General features: G+C 58.6%; 1 protein-coding gene across 9 annotated transcripts in view; it reads right to left on the reverse strand.

The window, feature by feature from the left end:
* CAMTA1 (calmodulin binding transcription activator 1) overlaps positions 1-18,027 on the reverse strand; it is a 683,296-nt gene that overhangs the window by 424,417 nt on the left and 240,852 nt on the right. For all 9 annotated transcript variants that reach the window (XM_059691394.1, XM_059691396.1, XM_059691393.1 and 6 more), the window contains one exon: positions 13,911-13,978. In XM_059691394.1, coding sequence (XP_059547377.1) covers positions 13,911-13,978 — 68 coding nt within the window. The remainder of the gene's footprint in view (positions 1-13,910; positions 13,979-18,027) is intronic.

An 18,027-nucleotide genomic window follows, 5' to 3' on the forward strand; every position in this document is an offset into this window, starting at 1 on the left:
GGGACCAGCCCTGCCGGCACCTCGGCTGCAGCCCAGGAGACCTGTACCCCGCGCTGACACGCAGACACGTGACTGTGTGCTGTTGTAGCCACCCCGTGCACGGTGACCTGTTCCGGGGCCACGGGACAGGATGCATGTGGGGACCTGGTGTCGCCTTCTACAGCCACAGGCAGAGAACCAACCAGAGGGGAGCCACGCTGGCCTGCGGGTCAGTGCTGCCCCTCGGGGACCAGAGGACATGCCGCCTCCCAACAAGGTGGAGCCTGACCCTCCCTCCAAGAACTCGCTCACGGCCCAGGTGGGCAGCCACGTCCGTGACAGCTGCCAATCAGATATCACAACAGCGACGCGCGCCTAGCCGGGCCTGGATCACTCTCTTATCTGATCGGAGCGGCAGAAGGCAGGGCGCTGAGGGGGTCAGGCTGGCCGGGCGGGCTAGAGCCACTCAGCGCCTGGGTCATTTTAAAACAAAAGGGATGAGCTGCTGAAAGGATTAACCACTGGCTCTGGCCATCCTGGAGCGCAGTGGTGACAATCACTGTAAATCGATGCCTAGGAAGCAGGCCCTGAACATCCCAGCCCTCCGGAAAGGAAGCCTGGTGGGGGCGGGGAGCATTCTAACGGGCTGGGTAAAGGCTGCGCAGCCCGGAAAATGAGCTCCCTCCTGCGCACGGACGCCCGCAGCCACGGGAAGCGATACGCAGGTGTCAAGATCTAGCAAACGAAGCCCGCACCGGAGCCCGGGCCGCTCCAGGATGGCCAGGATGGACGCCTGAACGTCAGGTGACTGAATGCAGAAGCCCCCGGCCACCTCAGGCTCATTTCCAGGATGACCTACGCTCCCTCTTGAGGCTGCCCGGGCAGGGCAGTCACTGGAGTCAAGTCCACGCCCCCAGTGAAAGGCCAGGGGAGCCCACCCCACGCTGCACCCAGGCCCCACAGGCTCCTGGCCAATAGGACCATCGCTTCCCATTTTCACAGTGACATCTTGATTGGTGTTCTGAGTGCCACAACCATAGAACGTCCCTCACAGATGCCCAGAGATGGCACGTGGATGTCCCCACAACCAGCGGTGGCACCGGAAGCAGGAGGGCCAGCTCTCGGGAAACCGAGTCACGCTGCGTGATGCCTGCCCCGGATTCGCCATCCCTGAGTCGGATGCCGCCACTTTCGGAGAAGACTGAGTCCGAGAGACAAGCCCCTGCCCGTGGTCACGGAGAAGGCGGGGCGAATGCCATGGCCAGCCACCTGGCCTTTCTCTCAGTCCCGTCATTCATGGCCGTGGGGGGCAGTATCTAGGTTACCCGGGGCCCGCTCCTGATTCACACCCGTGTGCTCCCCTCCTCGGTGTGAGCCGGGCCTAGTGGCTCACGTCTAAGAGACAGATCTCAGCAAAGTGTCAGGGCGTCCCTGTGGGGTCAGATTCCAAGACTCCTGCTCGCCCTCCCACACTCTGTTGCTCATTCGCCCTGAAGAAGCAGCGGCCACATTGGGGGGGTGGGGGGAGCTATGGGGTCTTCTGGCCGACAGAGGGGGAGGCTGGGTCCTGCGACATCACGAGTCAGCCTGGGGGGGCCCCACCAGAGTCCTCAGACGAGGCTGCAGCCCCATGAGCGACCCTGAGGCAGAGGCATCCAATTAAGCTACTCCAGATCCTGACCCTAAGAAACGGCGAAATGATAAGTATTGGTTACTTTATGCCACTGAGTTTTGAGGCGACGTGTTACGCCGCAGTAACTAGCGTGGTGATCAATACCTATTTTCTGTGTGGGTCAGTGCATGAGCGCATTTATTTCCGGGGGCTCTGGGCCTGGCCTCCCGGCCACCTTGGCTCTCTTGACAGCCTCCTAATTAAGATTCTCTTCTCCGTGGAGTGTGGCGGCGTGGCCTCCCTCGCGCTCTCCCCTCGCTCCTCTCGGAAGCCTCTTTATCCCGAGGATCGTTGAACTGTCTGGGGTGGCTGAGAATGACAAGAGACCACCATTCTGCACCCCCACGTCGACAGAAGTGGACACGCCTAGACTGTGTGCAGGGCCCAGGGCTGCGTTCTGAGGGCTCCTGGCGACACAACCCCAGGAAATTCCCCAACAACAGTGTCCTAAGTGCTCAGTATGAGTCCCTCACACACGCCTCACAACAGTGCAGCTATTATACTCCCATTCCACAGATGAGGAAACCAAGGCGCAGGGGTGGGTAACTTGCTGCTCATCAGTGGCAGAGTCTGGCCCAGGACCACCCTGCTCTTCAGCGTGACCCTCTTCCCTGGCAGCAGGGTCTCGGCCTCGGCACCCTGGCTAGGGGCAGGTCACCCTTGGGCCAGTGTCCATGGCCTCCACCCACTAGAGGTCAGTAGTGCGTCCCCTCCCACTGTGACTACCAAAAATGTCTCTGACATGGCCAACTGTCCTGGAGGCTGGAGGCATTGGGAGGGGGGTGGGGTGGGGAGAAGGGTTGGGTGGGGGGATGGGGTTAGGTGAGGGGTGGGGGGGCGGGGTTAGGTGAGGGGTGAGAGGTTAGGTGGGGGGTGGGGAGTCGGGGTTATGCCAAATCTGTCCCCAGTGGAGAACCACTGCTATCAAATCCAGGAGGAAGGCAGCACGACATGGCAGCCCACCTGAGTGACCTTGCACAGGGTTCCGCTCATGGCCCATGAGCTGCACCAGAGTAGAGGGGACACGAGGCTTTCACATGAGAAGGCGTGGGTTCGCACCGCAGCGTGGGCAGGCCCTCGCACCTCCCAGGCCTCGCCAGGCACTGCACTCTGGAGAAGGTGCTGGTCCGTGCCCGGGGCGGGGGCGGCTCTCCAGGGCCACGGCAGCTTTGCCATCCTCGTGCCCACCCTGGCCTCCAGCGCCTTCTGATCTGTACCAAAGCAACAGCCAGTCCGCTCTCCCCGTGGGCTCAGGAGGAGACAAGCCCTGTGGTGTCTCTCCCGTCCCTCAGCAGGGAGCCCCCCCCGCCAGGTCAGGGTTCTCTGACTGGGACGCACCCTCACAAAGGTTGCTGTGCTGTCCCTTCAATGGAATCAGTCACCTCCCATTGATCTTGGCCCCGATTTGCATTCCTCCCACAGCTCTGTGTGTGAGAACATGCACATGCACGTACACCCCCCCCCCCCCCCACACACACACCAGCTCTCCTGTGCCTGCCGCCTGCTATCCTCTACCGTGATCTTGGACGTGCCTGACTCGTCTCTGATTGGATTAGGGGCCTTGCTTCCTGCTGCCTTTGTCACCGCAGTGCCCGGTACAAGCCCGCACGCAGCCGGCACTCATGGAAGTTCACTGATGACACTGGACATAGTGGATTGCATTTCAATGCCCCCCCCCCCGCCCCTCTGCCTGACACCGAATGAGCCAGGCTGTCCAGTGGTTTCCCCACCATCTCCCCAGGGCAACACTTCAATGTTTTTTTCTTTTTTAATATATTTGTATTGATTTCAGAAAGGAAGGGAGAGGGGGAGAGAAACATATATATATGTGTGTATATATATGTGTGTGTGTGTGTGTGTGTGTGTGTGTGTGTGTATATATATATATATACACCCTATATAATAAAAAGCTAATATGCAAATTGACCAAACAGTGGAACGACAAGTTGCTATGATGCACACTGACCACCAGAGGGCAGACAATCAACACAAGGCCTGCCCCCTGGTGGTCAGTGCGCTCCCACACGGGGAGTGCTGCTCAGCCAGAAGCTGGCTGGTGAGCACAGCTGCGGTGGTGGGAGCCTCTCCTGCCTCCACAGCAGCGCTAAGGATGTCCAACTGACGGCTTAGGCCCATGGGGAGCAGGCCTAAGCCGTCAGTCAGCCATCCCCCAAGGGCTCCTGGACTGCAAAAGGGCCCAGGCCAGGCTGAGCGACACGCCCCCACCCCGCCAAGTGCATGAATTTCATGTACCGAGCCTCGAGTATATATATAAAAGCCCAAGCGACCAGAATGACCAGAACAACAGGAACGACCAGTTGCTATGATGTGCACTGACCACCAGGGGGCAGATGCTCAGTGCAGGAGCTGCTCCCTGGTGGTCAGTGTGCTCCCACTGCCACCTCCCCTGGCCAGCCAATCTCCCGCAGTCCCTCCCCCCTGGCGGCAGGCCCCTGGGTGGGTGGCAGCAGATGCGGCCCCTTTCCCAGGGGGTCCGAGGGCTGGCTCCCTCCTAGGGGCAGGCGGCCAACCTCCTGTGCCCCATCTTTCCCCCTGGCTGGCAGGCCCCAATGGACCTACCGCCTGCCCACAGGCATGGCAGCAAGGGAAGGGGAGAGGGGAGGCGGGGAACTGCGCGGTGGCAGAGCGCCAATGATGGCGGCGTTGGCATCAAGCATCCCTTCTTTCTGCGCCCAGCCCAGCAACCGTTGCTTCCTCACTGTCCTGGCCCTGATCGACCTGACCCTGATTGGCTCTGATCGGCGGCCAGGCCTAGGGACCCCACCCGTGCACAAATTTCATGCACCAGGCCTCTAGTGATGAAATAAGAGAGAATCATTGATCAGTTGCCTCCCGCACACCCCACACTGGGGATCGAGCCTGCTACCTGGGCATGTGCCCTGACCAGGAATCGAACTGTGACCTCCTGGTTCACAGATCGACACTCAACCACTGAACCACACTGGCCAGGCAACACATCAATCTTCACACTAGTGACAGGAGCTTAGTCTCCCAGTTCACAAGACCTGGATCCCAAACCAGATAGAACCTGGTGCCTCCCCGAGTCACAACCGGGAAGGCAAGACCGTGAGCCCTCTGCCTATTGGAAGCCACTTTCCAAGCCAATTAGGGATAATTCTAGGAGAGCAGGTCCAAGTTCGGCAGCACCCGACGCTCCCCTGGGAGGAAGGCTCGCCGTAGGATCAACTCAGAGCGAGCGCGAGGCCGGGAAGCTATAACGAAGCCGAGGCGAGGCAGCGAGAATCGCTCCACTGGGCTATAAATACTCCCGAGGGCCCACTACGCGGGTGGTTAAAAAATTATTTGAAAGCACCAAGATACTGAAGTTGAAAAAAGCACTCAGATGGTGTCGGAAAGATCTGGGCTCCGGTCCCAACTTCTGAGGCTAATTAGCCGAGTCAACCTCGGCCCGAGAACAGAATCTGCAACTCAGTTTCCTCAACCGTGTTCTGAGGGAGGTGGCAGCAGAGAACGAAGGGGCTCTCTCCCTCCTCCTGCTCCTCCTCCCTTCTGTGCCTCAGTTTCCCTAGGCCTTGCCTACCGTGCAGGGCTGCTATGAGGACTGAGATCCCGGATGTGAAGGAACTCATACTCCACAGCCTACGAGGTTGGAGGAAAACACAGTGCCAGCCTGCGGATGGCTGCTCTGAGCAGTTTTACGAATTGATGTCAACCAGACCTGAAGGAAATCACAAGCCAGAAAATACAAATCAAAACGGACTCTGTTGTTATCCTTGGCTGAGAGCATTCATTGATGGGAAATCACGCACACGGCTCCTGACACCAGGGAAAAACCCAAATCTATGTATTTTTTACTTTTTTATTATAGCTAGCCTCATGAGCACGAAGCAGTATCTCACTGTAGTCTGATTTGCGTTTCCCTAGTGACTAATGCCATAGGGCTTACTGACCATTCATGTATCTTTTTTGGTTTTTATCCTCACCGGAGGATACTTTTTCCATAGATAATTTTAGAGAGAGTAGAAGGGAGAGGGAGAGACAGAGAGAAACACCGACGTGAGAGAGACACATCGATTGGTTGCCTCCCGCACCCCGACCAGGGCCAGGAGCCTGCATCCGAGGTACGTGCCCTTGAATGGAATCAAACCTGGGACCCTTCAGTCCAAGGGCCGACGCTCTACCCACTGAGTCACACCAGCTAGGGCCCCAAAGCTATTTTAAAGTTCACTTTGAGGCACATGTTCATCATTCTTTTACCAGGATGTACATCTTCATCCCATCTGGTTTGGGCTGAATTAAGTCCTGTTGTAGCTCCTGAATAAACAAAAAGAGCTCAAAGCCACAGCCAGATGCTGGCGGCAAAGGGCCCTGACCTGCCCACCTCGCACGCTCCTCTTGGTGCCCGCCGGGAACCGGGGCGTGATGGGAGAAACCAGCAAGACTCGTGGGATTTTTCTAAACTAACAGCGGCGTTACTTCTGTGAATTCAGACACTCACCCGGATGATGAAGCCCTGACTTTCAGGGAGGGGGGAGGGGGACGAGGGGGTGGAGGGGATAAGCTCACGAAGCAACGACCTTAGCTCAGTAATTAATTCCAAAGCACAATTGTTTTCAATCTTCATTTAAAATCAGCCTTCGTTAATCTAGATTTAATGACATAGCAAATGGAAATTCCCTTAATAAAATAAGTGATGAATATTTATCATCCCATTTTACCTGAAAATTGAATAATCCATCAATTAACTTTACTATTAATTACTTAATGCAAAATTAATAAACTGCACAACTCGTACGTATCCTTGCAGGCCCTCTGGCACCGGGCACGGAGATGAAGCACCAGAGAGATGGCGGATCCGTGGGTAATTCCAGCCGTGAGCCAAGGGGAGACGGGGTGAGGGTGGAATTCTCTACAAGAACAACCCTTACTCAGAAAGTACAGGGAGTGATTTTTTTCTCCCCCTCTGTGCCACAGCCACAAAAGAACTCAAAGTTTAGCAGTTATTTCATGAGAAACATCTCTCCCATCACTCCTCTGCCTCCAGCACCACCCACCTGGTCATCGGTGTCCATGTCTCCCATCACTCCCTCTGCCTCCAGCACCACCCACCTGGTCGTCGGTGTCCATGTCTCCCATCACTCCCTCTGCCTCCAGCACCACCCACCTGGTCATCAGTGTTTCTCTCACCCGTGGTTGAGAACGCTCAGGAGCCAGGAAGAAACAGAAAGAAGCACGGGAGTGAAATGGCAAGCGAGACTGCGAGTGCGCATGAGAAGGGAGAGAGGATGAGGAAGCGAGAGGCCAGGAGGAAGGCAGTGACATGAGGGCTGAGCATCGTGCCTCCGACCGGAGACAGTAAAGGGATGAAATAGATATAAACCCACAAGGACAGAGCGAAGGGGACAGGGATGAGCAGGGGTTGCAGGTGACACATCCTGGAGAGATGGAAAGAAAGCAGACACAGCGTCGAAGCCCACCTGCCACAGGGGGGACCCAGGAACTAGCCAATCCACCTGCAGAACCCAGCAAGGCTCAGGGGCCAGAGAAGCAGAGGTGAGGGCGGGTGGGGGGCAGGGAGGGGCTGAAGATCTGCGTGGAAACATCGGACTCACCTCGGGCCTACACGGACCCAGCAGCCAGGCACCCACCGGCCCTGTCTCCACTGGAGACATGTCTGTCCTCTGGGGAAAGACAGCCCGAAAGACCCCGACCCGGACACCACGGAGGAGAGGCGGGGACACCAGTGCCCCCAGGAGAATGCCATCATTCCTGCGGAACGCCAAGCCCCTGCCCTGCCTGGTTCCCCGACCAGCAGGCAGCTGTTCACTGGTTCACTGCCATCAGCCAGAGATGCCGAAGGTCAGCGTGGCCCAGCCACACGCTGGCCACGCCTGAGAACAAGCCCCTCCCTCGCAAGGAGAACAGACAGAAGGGAGAGTGGGAGGGCTGTCCTCACTGAGCGAGAGTCACACGGTAACGTCTAGCATGGACACATCGGGGAAGAGCCGGGTAGCACCGAGAAACGGAGGCAGGCGGCAGGACTGAGCGGCCACGCCTGGGAGACGGGTGGAGGGCTGCTGCTCTTTCCTACAAGCCTGAGGGACCACGCGACTTATCAAACGATGTCATGTATGTGTTCGCTGTAAATTAAAACAATAAGAGAAAGTAGAGGCAGGAGCTGGCAGCTGGCAGCTGTCTCCGCAGGGAGGGAGGAGACACCACGCCCAGCCCCTCTCGGCGCCCTCCCACAGGACACCCAGGACGGCGGATGACAGCCGGCCCAGCTGGCAGTGTCCTCTCCGCCGCGGCCAAGGACGGCTGAGGACACCGGACCATGTGCGTGACAACGCCCCCCCCACCCCGCCCCACCCAGGTCCCGGCTGCACGGGGCAGCCAGCGCCCCCGCCTCGCGCCTTCTGTGCACAGTGGGGACTCGGGGGGACCTGAGGGGACTCGGGCGGCCCCTGGCTCCTGCTGCTTCGCCGCCTGCAGCCTGTGGTTCCCATCATGACCCAGAATCTGGGACAGACCCACTTTGTAAAGAGGCCAGGGATTTCCCCGCCACCGTCGAGACGCCAGACGCGTTGCCAGGATCCAGGTCACAGCTAATTCCCTGCCTCGTCCGGGAACTACGGCACCTCTGAGGCGGAGGCCCTGGCATGGGGGCCCGGGGCAGGCGGACCCCCCACACGCATTTGCCCTTCGGTTGATGTGGCTGTGGGGACGCGTCAGGGATTAGCTCAGCACAGTCAGCAGGCGCTGAGGGGGGGCCGTGGCTCGGCGCTGTGTTAACTCGATGGCAGGTCCCCAGTTCAGCACAACCGCCGAGGTGACCGCGGGCCCAGGGTATCTTCCTTTTGTCTTCCGGAGAAAAGGCCCTGAAACGACGGGGAGGAGGCTGCCCTCCAAACGCGGGGCCCCCAGAGCACCCCCATGAGTGCCTGCTCTCCCCCCCCCCTCTCTCTCTACATTCCCAACCCCCAGCTCTGCCCGACTGGCACAGAGAGAGCCAAGCAGCAGCTGGGTCAGCTGGAGGCTCAGGTCTCCCCTCTCTCCTCCCTCCTCCCAGGCGCTCCCTCTGCTCGGCTGTGTCACTGCTTCTGACCAAGAAGCACTCAGTGTTCAGTCGGGGAAATCCTAGCACTAGACCTTCAGTGCTTCAGTGCTAAGGTGCTACCATAGAAATCTAATTAATTTATTCGATACGTAACAGCATTTTCTAGCCTCCTTCCGCCGTGACACAGGATTCCTGGGAAGGAAGCGCCTTCCGGCCTCCGGGGAAGGCCGCACGTTTCCCAGGGGAGAGAAGTACATCACTGGGGTTGCTGCCCGGCCGGCGGGGCTCAGTGGCTGAGGGTCGACCTAAGAACCAGGAGGTCTCGGTTCAATTCCCGGTCAGGGCACATGCTCAGGTTGCAGGCTTGAACCCCAGTGTGGGATGTGCAGGAGGAAGCCAATCAATGGTTCTCTCTCACTGATGTTTCTCTCTCTCTCTCTCTCTCTCTCTCTCTCTCTCTCTCTCTCTCTTCCTCTCTGAAATATAGGGGGACAGTGCATTCCTCCCATTCTGCTTGCGACTTGGGGGCGGAATCCAGTTCAGGACACAACACAGGGGCACACCTGGCCGGGCACCTGAGCCTCGCGCACCGACAGAGGCTCTGCCTGGTGCCTGATCCCAGGGGCTCAGAAGTCCTGGAGCTGGAGGTGGAGAGAACCAGGGAGCGCCCCCGATCCCCACATCCCCTGCACAGCGCAGGGTGGCATAAAAGCCAAGACTGCGGCCTTATCCTGCTTCAGCTCCAGTTCCGACGCTCGCTGGGCAGCCCGGACGGGCCTGCACCCTCTCCGTGACTCACTCCCACAGAGCTGTGGAGAGGACTTCGAAGCACGGTGCCGGGGACGAAAACGCTGTGGGACGTTTACACAGTGAAGTGCTACTCCGCCGTAAATCAAAGAAGGAAGTCTTACCTTTTGCGACAGCACGGAGGGGCCTGGAGAGTATCATGCGAAGTGAAATAAGCCAGTCAGAGAAAGACAAGTATCACATGATCTCACGCATATGTGAAATCTAACGAACAAAATAAACTAACAAAATAGAAACAGAGTCATAGATACAGAGAACAATCTGACAGCTCTTGGGGGTGGAGGGGAGGTTGGGGCTGGATGAAGAAGGTGAAGGGATTAAGCAAAAACCAAACCAAAACAGAAACAGCCAAACTCACGGACACACAACAGGATGGTGAGGACCAGAGGGAACGGGGCGGGGAGGTAGGAGAGGAGCGGGAGGTGATGGAAGGAGACTTGGCCTGGGGTGGTGAACACACAATACAATGTACAGGTGATGTGTTATAGGATTGTGCCCCTGAAACCTACATAATTGTATTAACCAATGTCACCCCAATCAATTCAATAAAAATTCTAAAAAAAGAATTTCTTTTAGAATCTATTAATAAAAAATAACTATTGAGCAGGAAAATAACAACAGAGCACAGTGCTGGGCCCAGCAGCCGGTCCTGGGGGAGACGCGCAGGACAAAATGAAAGGTGAAGCAGGCCTCCTCCTTCCACGTGTACAGCCTGGGGTGGCAGGTGCGCGGGCGCCCTCCACGTGCCCAGCCACGCCCAAGCCAAACCGCAATCCCCCTCCTCTTGGCCTGCTCGTTCTGGGGAAGGGAGGTCAGACATGACGGAACGAATTACCAGAGAAGCGGGGGGAAGACACGGTGTCCGATGGTGGGGAGGGTGTGATATTAGACTGTGTTCAGGGGTGACCTCTCAGGAAGTGACCCCCGAATCAGGCGGGAAGGAGGAGCTGGGAGAACATTCTAACAGAGGGGGGGAGCTCTCGACTCCAAGATGTGAACTTCACCCGTGGGGTGGGGCGCGGGGCACTCCCTGGGTCTGCGAATGGTGTTACACAGCGCTGAGCACACAGCGAGTGCCACGGAAGGGCATCCCGGAAGTGATTTCTCACACGGCCACTTCCGAAGGTCCCCGGTGCTGATGCTACCACATGAGCTGATGGAACATTCGATGCTCGGCTGTCCAGGAGCCTCTGTGCCTGCAGCCCCGCCCCGGGCACCTCTGGGAGCACTTCCTTATTAAACAGGTGCCGGCTCCCGGCGCCTCTGTAATTAGGGCAGAATCCACGCAAGGCCACGGAGACGGGGACTGGTCCCCCCCAAGCCCCTACACCAGCATCTATATGCACTGATTACGACAATTAATTTAATAGGGATTCCGCCACACAAACAATGTATCACTTTATTAGGAAACTCTATAAATGTCAGCGGTGCAATTCATTTTTATTAATTTTCCAAAATGGAATGAGCGGCGGCGGCCGCCAGGAGTTGCATTGCCTCCTCGTTCAGCCGAGCACTGGTGCCATTAATTCCCTAATACCAGGAGGCCGGTGGGCATGAGCTCAGCAGTTAACCACACCGATTAATTTCAGCAGCGGAGACGGGAGGGGGACCCGAACTCAACTCAACAACTAATTGAGGAAGGTCCTTGAACAACCGCAACTTCTCCTCCTCCCGGAGCGGGAGCCCCGCACTAACAGGAAATGCTCTCCGCCCTCCATCTCGGTCCTGCCCAGGCCCGTGGGGACCTGGCAGCTGCTTCCTGAGGCCACGGCCTCCAGCACTGGGACCGCCCCTCAATGGCAAGAGGCACTGCGACATCCCATGCATCGCCCGACCTCACGGCGTGCAAAGCAAGGTCGCACGCACACGTTACAGCGTTCAGTCCTCATCGCGGCCCTATGAGGACAGGCTCGGCACCAGCTCTGTTCCGTCCGTGAGCAAGAAAAGGGGGGCTTTTAAAGGGACTGAAGTGGCCCTGGCTGGCAACTCAGTTGGTTAGAGTGTCCTCCCAATGCGCCTGGGTTTTGGGTTCAATCCCCGGTCAGGGCACATAGAAGAATCAACCAATGAATGCAGGAATAAATGGAACAACAAATACTCTATGTCTCCTCTCTCTCTCTCTCTCTCTCTCTCTCTCTCTCTCTCTCTCTCTCTCCCCCCACCCCCGCCCAAAAAAGAAATAAGCAATAAAGGGGCTAAAGTGTCTTCTTAATGCCACAGAGCTGCTGAGTGACGGGGGGGGGAGGGGGCACAGGGGGGGCTCAGACTGGATTTGTCAGGGCCTGACCCCACCCCTTTCCCTCAGCCACGCTGCCCCTTGTGCCCCGAGATACGAAGCCCTTTGGCTCCAACTAGATTCCAAAAAGCCAAGTGAGTCAGGCACGACCCTGAGGGGCACTCACTTCTCAGTCGGAACCCAAATTCTAAGGTTGAAACACAAGGCAGAACCCCCCTCCCCCCACACCCCCCCCTCCCGCGGCCCCGCCTTGAAGTGGTCGACTGCTGTGCCATTGAACGGTGGCCCCAGCAGGCCCAGGCCCGCCTCTGCACATCTGAAGTCAGCTGGCTGCCCGTACCCCACTTGCTGCCTAAACAGAGCTCCTCCCTCCCCTTGGACCAGGAGAGTCTCCCCGAGGAGCGAGGGGCGCAGAGGAGAGAAGGGAGCAGAGGGGCTGGGGCTGCTCAGGGTGAACCCCGCTGCTGGGCGTCGGGGACGGGCAGAGGCAGAAATCAGACCTCTTTCTCTCTGAGGAAACAGGGTTCTCAAAGTGGGGTCCCAGGTAGGCCACATCCATCACCCGGAACCTGTTAGAAATGTCAGGTGCTCGGGCCCAGCCGGACCTACTGAGTGAACTCTGGGTGTTAACATGGGTATGTTAACGAGCGTCCCGCTGACTCCCATGCCGCTCAAGTTTGGGAATCACGCCCTGGAAGGAAATGCCCCCAGAAGAGGAGAGGGATGAACGTGCCGGGACCTCCACAGTTTGAGAAACGCTATGCTCCCCAAAGAGTCAACTGTGTTTCCATTCACTCCCCACCCCGCCCCCACCCCACAGTCTTCTCTGGGGCTTGGCCAAGGGAACTGCCCTGGCGATGGAGCATGTGCGACAGACGCCACAGCAGCGGGGTTTCAGGCTTGGACTTCCCGGGGCTTTACGCTGCTGCCACCCCCAGGAGAACCACATGTCCCAGACAGTGAGCAAAAGGACACGGTGAGTGCTCCCGGCCACACCCCAAAGCCACAGCCAACACAGACCCGTGCGCAGGACATCAAAGTCTGCGAGTCCCTAAGTGCGAGGCTGCTTCTTACACAGCATCATCACAGCAAAAGCTGACTGCTACAAACCACTTGATTCTCTAGCAAAGGAAACCCTGGCCCAGGAGGCTGGGGGGTGAGGACACACGCAGTGGAATTTGGGAAGAGCTGCGAGACGCAGAGCCGCCTCTGCCCGCCCAGAGACGCAGGGCACCAGCCTCTCCTCAACACCCTCGGCCTCTGCGGACTCCGCCGCCCCCTGAAGGACACTGACCACTGAAGCCCGTGCCTGAGGAAGGGACCCTTGCAAGTGACTTCTAGAAGGAACGAGCACGCGAGAGCCTCTCTCCAGGGCTCAGGAAGGAAGAGTGGGTCGGGCCGGTGACCACTGGGGCAGCAGACACACCCAGCCCTTCCCTGGTCCCACTTCCCACACCGGAAAGATCTTGTGCTTCTGCCCCACATGAGACGGATGGAGCATCCCGCCTCCTGCATCCAGCCCTCAGCCCGGCGCGCACCTAAGCCCGCTCCGCACAATGACAAACACCTGCCCAGCACGGCCCACAGGAGAGCTGTGGCAATGGGGGGCGGGGCCACGAGAGCTGGGAGTTCCAGGTTCAAGGACATTTACCGAGTCATAAACCACAAGCGTAGCCACTGCTTCTGGCCTGGGAGGCCTCCTGACCACCAGGAATAACCCAATTTCCATTTGTAAGCCTCACTGGGGTGGACGTGGGCCGTTCAGGGGTTCCCTTTTAAAAAGTGAGTCTCTAGACAACACGGGTGGCAGGTGGGCAGGTTCCCAAAATAAACGCCCCCGAGGTTCCCGAGGGCCGAGGCTCGCCGGGCGCCCTGCAGGCAGGGGGCGCAGTGAGCGCCAGGGAGAGAGCACCACCCCGCCTGCTGGCAGCTGGGGGACCACCCTGCCCTCGCGCCCACGGTCTCGGGCCAATCAGCGCACCCTCGGTGCCACGAGCCATCACACACAACGTGGCACTTCCACTCGCCCGGGCCAATCAGCGCACCCTCGGTGCCACGAGCCATCACACACAACGTGGCACTTCCACTCGCCCGGGCCCTGACGCCTGATCAGGCCACCCATGAAAATCAACCCATTTACTGTGCATATCAGAAAAGCTGCGAGATCCGGGCATTACCTTGTCTTAGGGGATGTGGTGAGCCATTCTTCGTGCTTCTCAAACGTTATTAAATAAGCTGCGATTTCCTGAAACAGAAGAACAGAGAGATAATAACTAACGTTAGCCACTGGGTGCTGAGGTGACGTCCCACTGTGCCCGGCGGCTGCCTCCTCTGCAGGGCTGGACCCACACCCCAGGGAAACCGCCACGCGGGCTGCGTCCATTTTATTTGTTTAAAGCCCTTTCCATTCACCCTGCCGCACAGCAGTCAGCTAAGCACCGGCTTTCAACGATGAATGGGTGGCAGGGACCAAGCTATTTCTCTGTGGGTGGGAACGTCAGACACCACTGCCGATTCTCAGTGTCATCGACTTGAAAAGGGGGAAAGGCATGCCCACAGCAGGTCTCCACTCGCGAGGTCGCCCTCGGAAAGTTCCGTCTGTCTTCTTCTGAAGCCGGACTGGCCTTTCACGGTGTCACAGAGACGCTGGCTCTCCCAGCTCGATCCCAACCCAAGCCCATCACACAGAGATCTCACAGACATGGGTGAATTCACATTCCTGGGAGATGGGGGGGTGGAGGGAGATGGAGAAGGAGTGAGAGGGAGGGAGATGGAGAGGGAGAGAGAGGGAGACAGAGAGAGAGGGCGGGGGAGAGAAAGAAGGAGAGAGAGAGAGAGAGAGAGAGAGAGGGAGAGAGGACCATTCCCACTCCGATAGCTTAATCCATTGAGCTGAGCCATGTCAGCAGAGTTGAGGCAAAGATGGAGAAAATGTGGGCACCTGGAGGTAAATTAAATATTTATAAACACAACAACTTCCCTGCAGACGGAATTACTGATTTATTAATAAGTCCCATAAAAAGCTAGGGGGTGACACCCACATAAGTCACTGCCCAGCTCAGAGCATGACACGGCCCATTACTCCCAGCTCCACACAGACCCGCTGACGGGGCCTGGCAGGGACTGCGCGTTAAACTAAGGCTGCACCGGCCACGTTCCCCTGGATCTTGGTGATGGCTGGACGCGGAGCTGCTGCCCTGGACTGTCAGAAAAATGCAGGCGGAGGCCCCCATCTAACTCCTCTGCGGCCAGGGGGCCTGGCAGGCCTCCCCCAGAGGCACAGCCCTCCCCCAGAGGCACAGCCCTCCCCCAGGAGTGCAACCTTCCTCAGCAGTCACCCCACACTGGGCTGGGACACGTGCAGCACACCTGTGGCCTGAGACCCTAAACTTGGCTTTGGGGACAAAGCAGAGACTGTCACCAAAGCCAGGTAGGGAGAGCAGGTTAAAGGAGAAAACAGCAGCCGTGCCACGCAGTGCGTATGCCACAGGCCCCAGCAGAGATGGGGGTGGAAGCCAGCCTCTGCCACGAGGGGGCCACTCGGTACAGGAGGGGAGCTGGGCCTACGGCAAAGGCCGCTGCTGCAACGTTGGGTTTCCACCACTGACTGCAGCTGGCGCTGAGCGACCAGCAGTGCTCTCACCCCCCTGAGCGAACGTGTGGTGTTTGTGAACATTTATTACTGAAGATGGTTGAAGCCAGAGCTTAGATGCAGCAAAATGCAGCTGTTGCCGGGTACACCCTGGCGGTGACTTGGCTAACTTGGTCACTGGGAGAGGTGACAGGCCGTCGCCGAGAAGGACATGAGCTCCGGGCGCAAACAGACCCGCCGGGGCTGCGGCCCGGCCACGTTCAGCTGTCAGGTCTGGAGCCTGTGACTCAGCCTGTCTGCACCTGAGATCATGCACCCACAGGACAGTCATCAGGAGCGATGGTTCTTAATACACTTAATGCACAGCCACGCCCGTGACCACGGCTACCGCTATCATCACCACAGGTCCCCGCGGTGTGAGCCACTGCCCACAGGCCGATGGGGGAGCAGGTACCATGTGGTCCCTCCGAGGTCGCCAGCACTGCTGGGCTTGTCTTCGTCGATCCCCACCCTGCACCCCCTACACCCCTGTGCCCTGCACCCCTGTGCCCACAATGAGTGGCACTATCACGGTGACTGCTCCGAGTTACCTAGAGTCAATCCTTCCATTATCTACAGGCGCCCGTTTGTTTTCACAGAACACCGAGAGCAGATGGTGGGTGAAGTCAGTAGGTGGGTAAACTGAGCCCCTGTGTGCCAGCCACCCACCTGCACTTTAGGGAGCGTGGTGTGCAGAGGCCTGGTCTGTGCCAACAGGAACTCCTCGGATCCCTGCCCTTGCCCAGGGCCATGCTGGGAACTGATTGCTGGCCCAGAGGGATGGGGACATAGGCATCCCAGCCGCCTCTAGATCTATCACAGTGTCCCTCCCAACGACCCAGACACCCAAAGAAGACCTTCGTGAATACCCCTCAGCCAACCCTCGCTCCAGCTGGCAGAATCCCCCCGGCAACTGCCCTTCACAGAGAAGCTCCACCTGCCTGGCGAGGCTCAGGGGTTGAGCGTTGACCTAGGAACCAGGAGGGCTCAGTTTGATTCCCGGTCAGGGCACAGGCCCGGGTTGCAGGCTCCATCCCCAGTGGGGGGCATGCAGGAGGCAGCTGATCCATGATTCTCTCTCATCACTGATGTTTTTTTTTCTCTTTTTCTCTCTCTCCCTCCCTTCCTCCCTCGCTCCCTCTCCCTTCCTCTCTGACATCAATCAATAAAAATATATTTTTAAAAAAAGAGAGAGAGACCCTCCCGGACCGCTTACTGATTCGAGATTAGCTGCTGGGCACCTCCCGTGTGCCACCAGTGAGCGAGACCACAGGAAGTCTGCCCTGACAGAGCCCCCGGCGAGCAGGGGCGACACTGACGGTTCACGGGAAGCACTACGGCAGGGTTCACTGTCCGGCCAGCTGTGTGGCCAAACCCAGCGGGTCACCAGGGGTCCGCTGAGCGGCGGTGCGAGCTGAGGAACTACCTCAGAGCACTCCCTCCTCCCCTGACAACAGTGACACCCCCACCCCGAGCCGCCTGGGACCGCCCGCCCCTCTGCCCAGCAGCCTCTGAGCAAAGGAAACCAAGGGCCTGGCCCAGGCCCCACCCCGTCCTGCTGAGGCTGGCCAGGCCCTGCAGCTGCTGGGCGTGTCCAAGTCACCTGCCTACTCCCAGGCCCTGCTTCCAGCCTGCCCCGCCCACTTCCCTTATCCGGGTCTCGGTCCACCTCCCCGTCGGGTGGGCAGTCCACGGGCTGGACCTGCCTCCACAAAGCCAGGACCTGGTGGGAGATCGACACGCACACGCCAAAGAGCCACACGGAATGCTCAGAGGCTAAGTCATGCGGAGCAAAGGAAGAACCATCAACATTCCGAATAAGACAGGTCCCCGGCTGGGAAGGGGGATGATTTGGGGGACGAGGGCCTTCACTGTCTGTGTCATCGTTACCATGGTGATGGCTAACACTGGCAGAGTGATGTCTAAGGCCAGTTACTGCTCTAGGAGCCTGTGGGGGGTCGCCTCACTTAATCCTCATAAAAAACGATGAAGGAGGAACATGTCCACTTTACAGTCGGGGAAACTGAGGCGCAGAGCAGTTACATGGTCTGCCCAAGGTCACATGGCTCGTCTCTGCGGGACCAGAATGCAGACCCAGGCAGAATGGTTCCAGAGCCCACACTCCCCACCGCTGCTCTGAATGGGCGGAGAAATGCACGCCCCCATGTGGAGGGCCGTGTCTCCCCCAAACGGTCTGACAGCCTCCTGCTCCCCATGGCCCAGAGCCACATCACTGTCTCCCCTCCACCGCCCCCCCCGCCCCCCGCCCCCCCCCCCTTTAGGGATCAGGAGGAGCCAAGCTGGGCCTCCATGGGTGGGAGTGTCTCCCTCCAGCAAAGAGGGAAGGAGCTGTGACAGGACCTCCGCCCGCCTGACTGGCCTCCCTCTCTCCCCAAAGAGGGAGGACAGACCTGGTCTACCTCCTTCCTACAGAGTGGGAAACTGAGGCACGGAGAGCAGGAGGGACGTGCCCGAGGCCAGCACATGTCTGGCTGACCAAGGGGCCTGGGCCCCACGGTGGGCATGACGTTCCCACCTGTTGCCTCTCAAGCTCAAGGCTGGCCCAGGAAATTCACAGAAAGCGCCACAAGGAGAGAGCGCACCCAAAGAAGCGAAACCAGGGGCTCAAACAGCAGGGTGCACGTGACTGCTGGGAGCAGCTC

This window comes from Myotis daubentonii, chromosome 3 (genome assembly GCF_963259705.1).
Source record: "Myotis daubentonii chromosome 3, mMyoDau2.1, whole genome shotgun sequence".
NCBI classification, from domain to species: Eukaryota; Metazoa; Chordata; class Mammalia; order Chiroptera; family Vespertilionidae; genus Myotis; species Myotis daubentonii.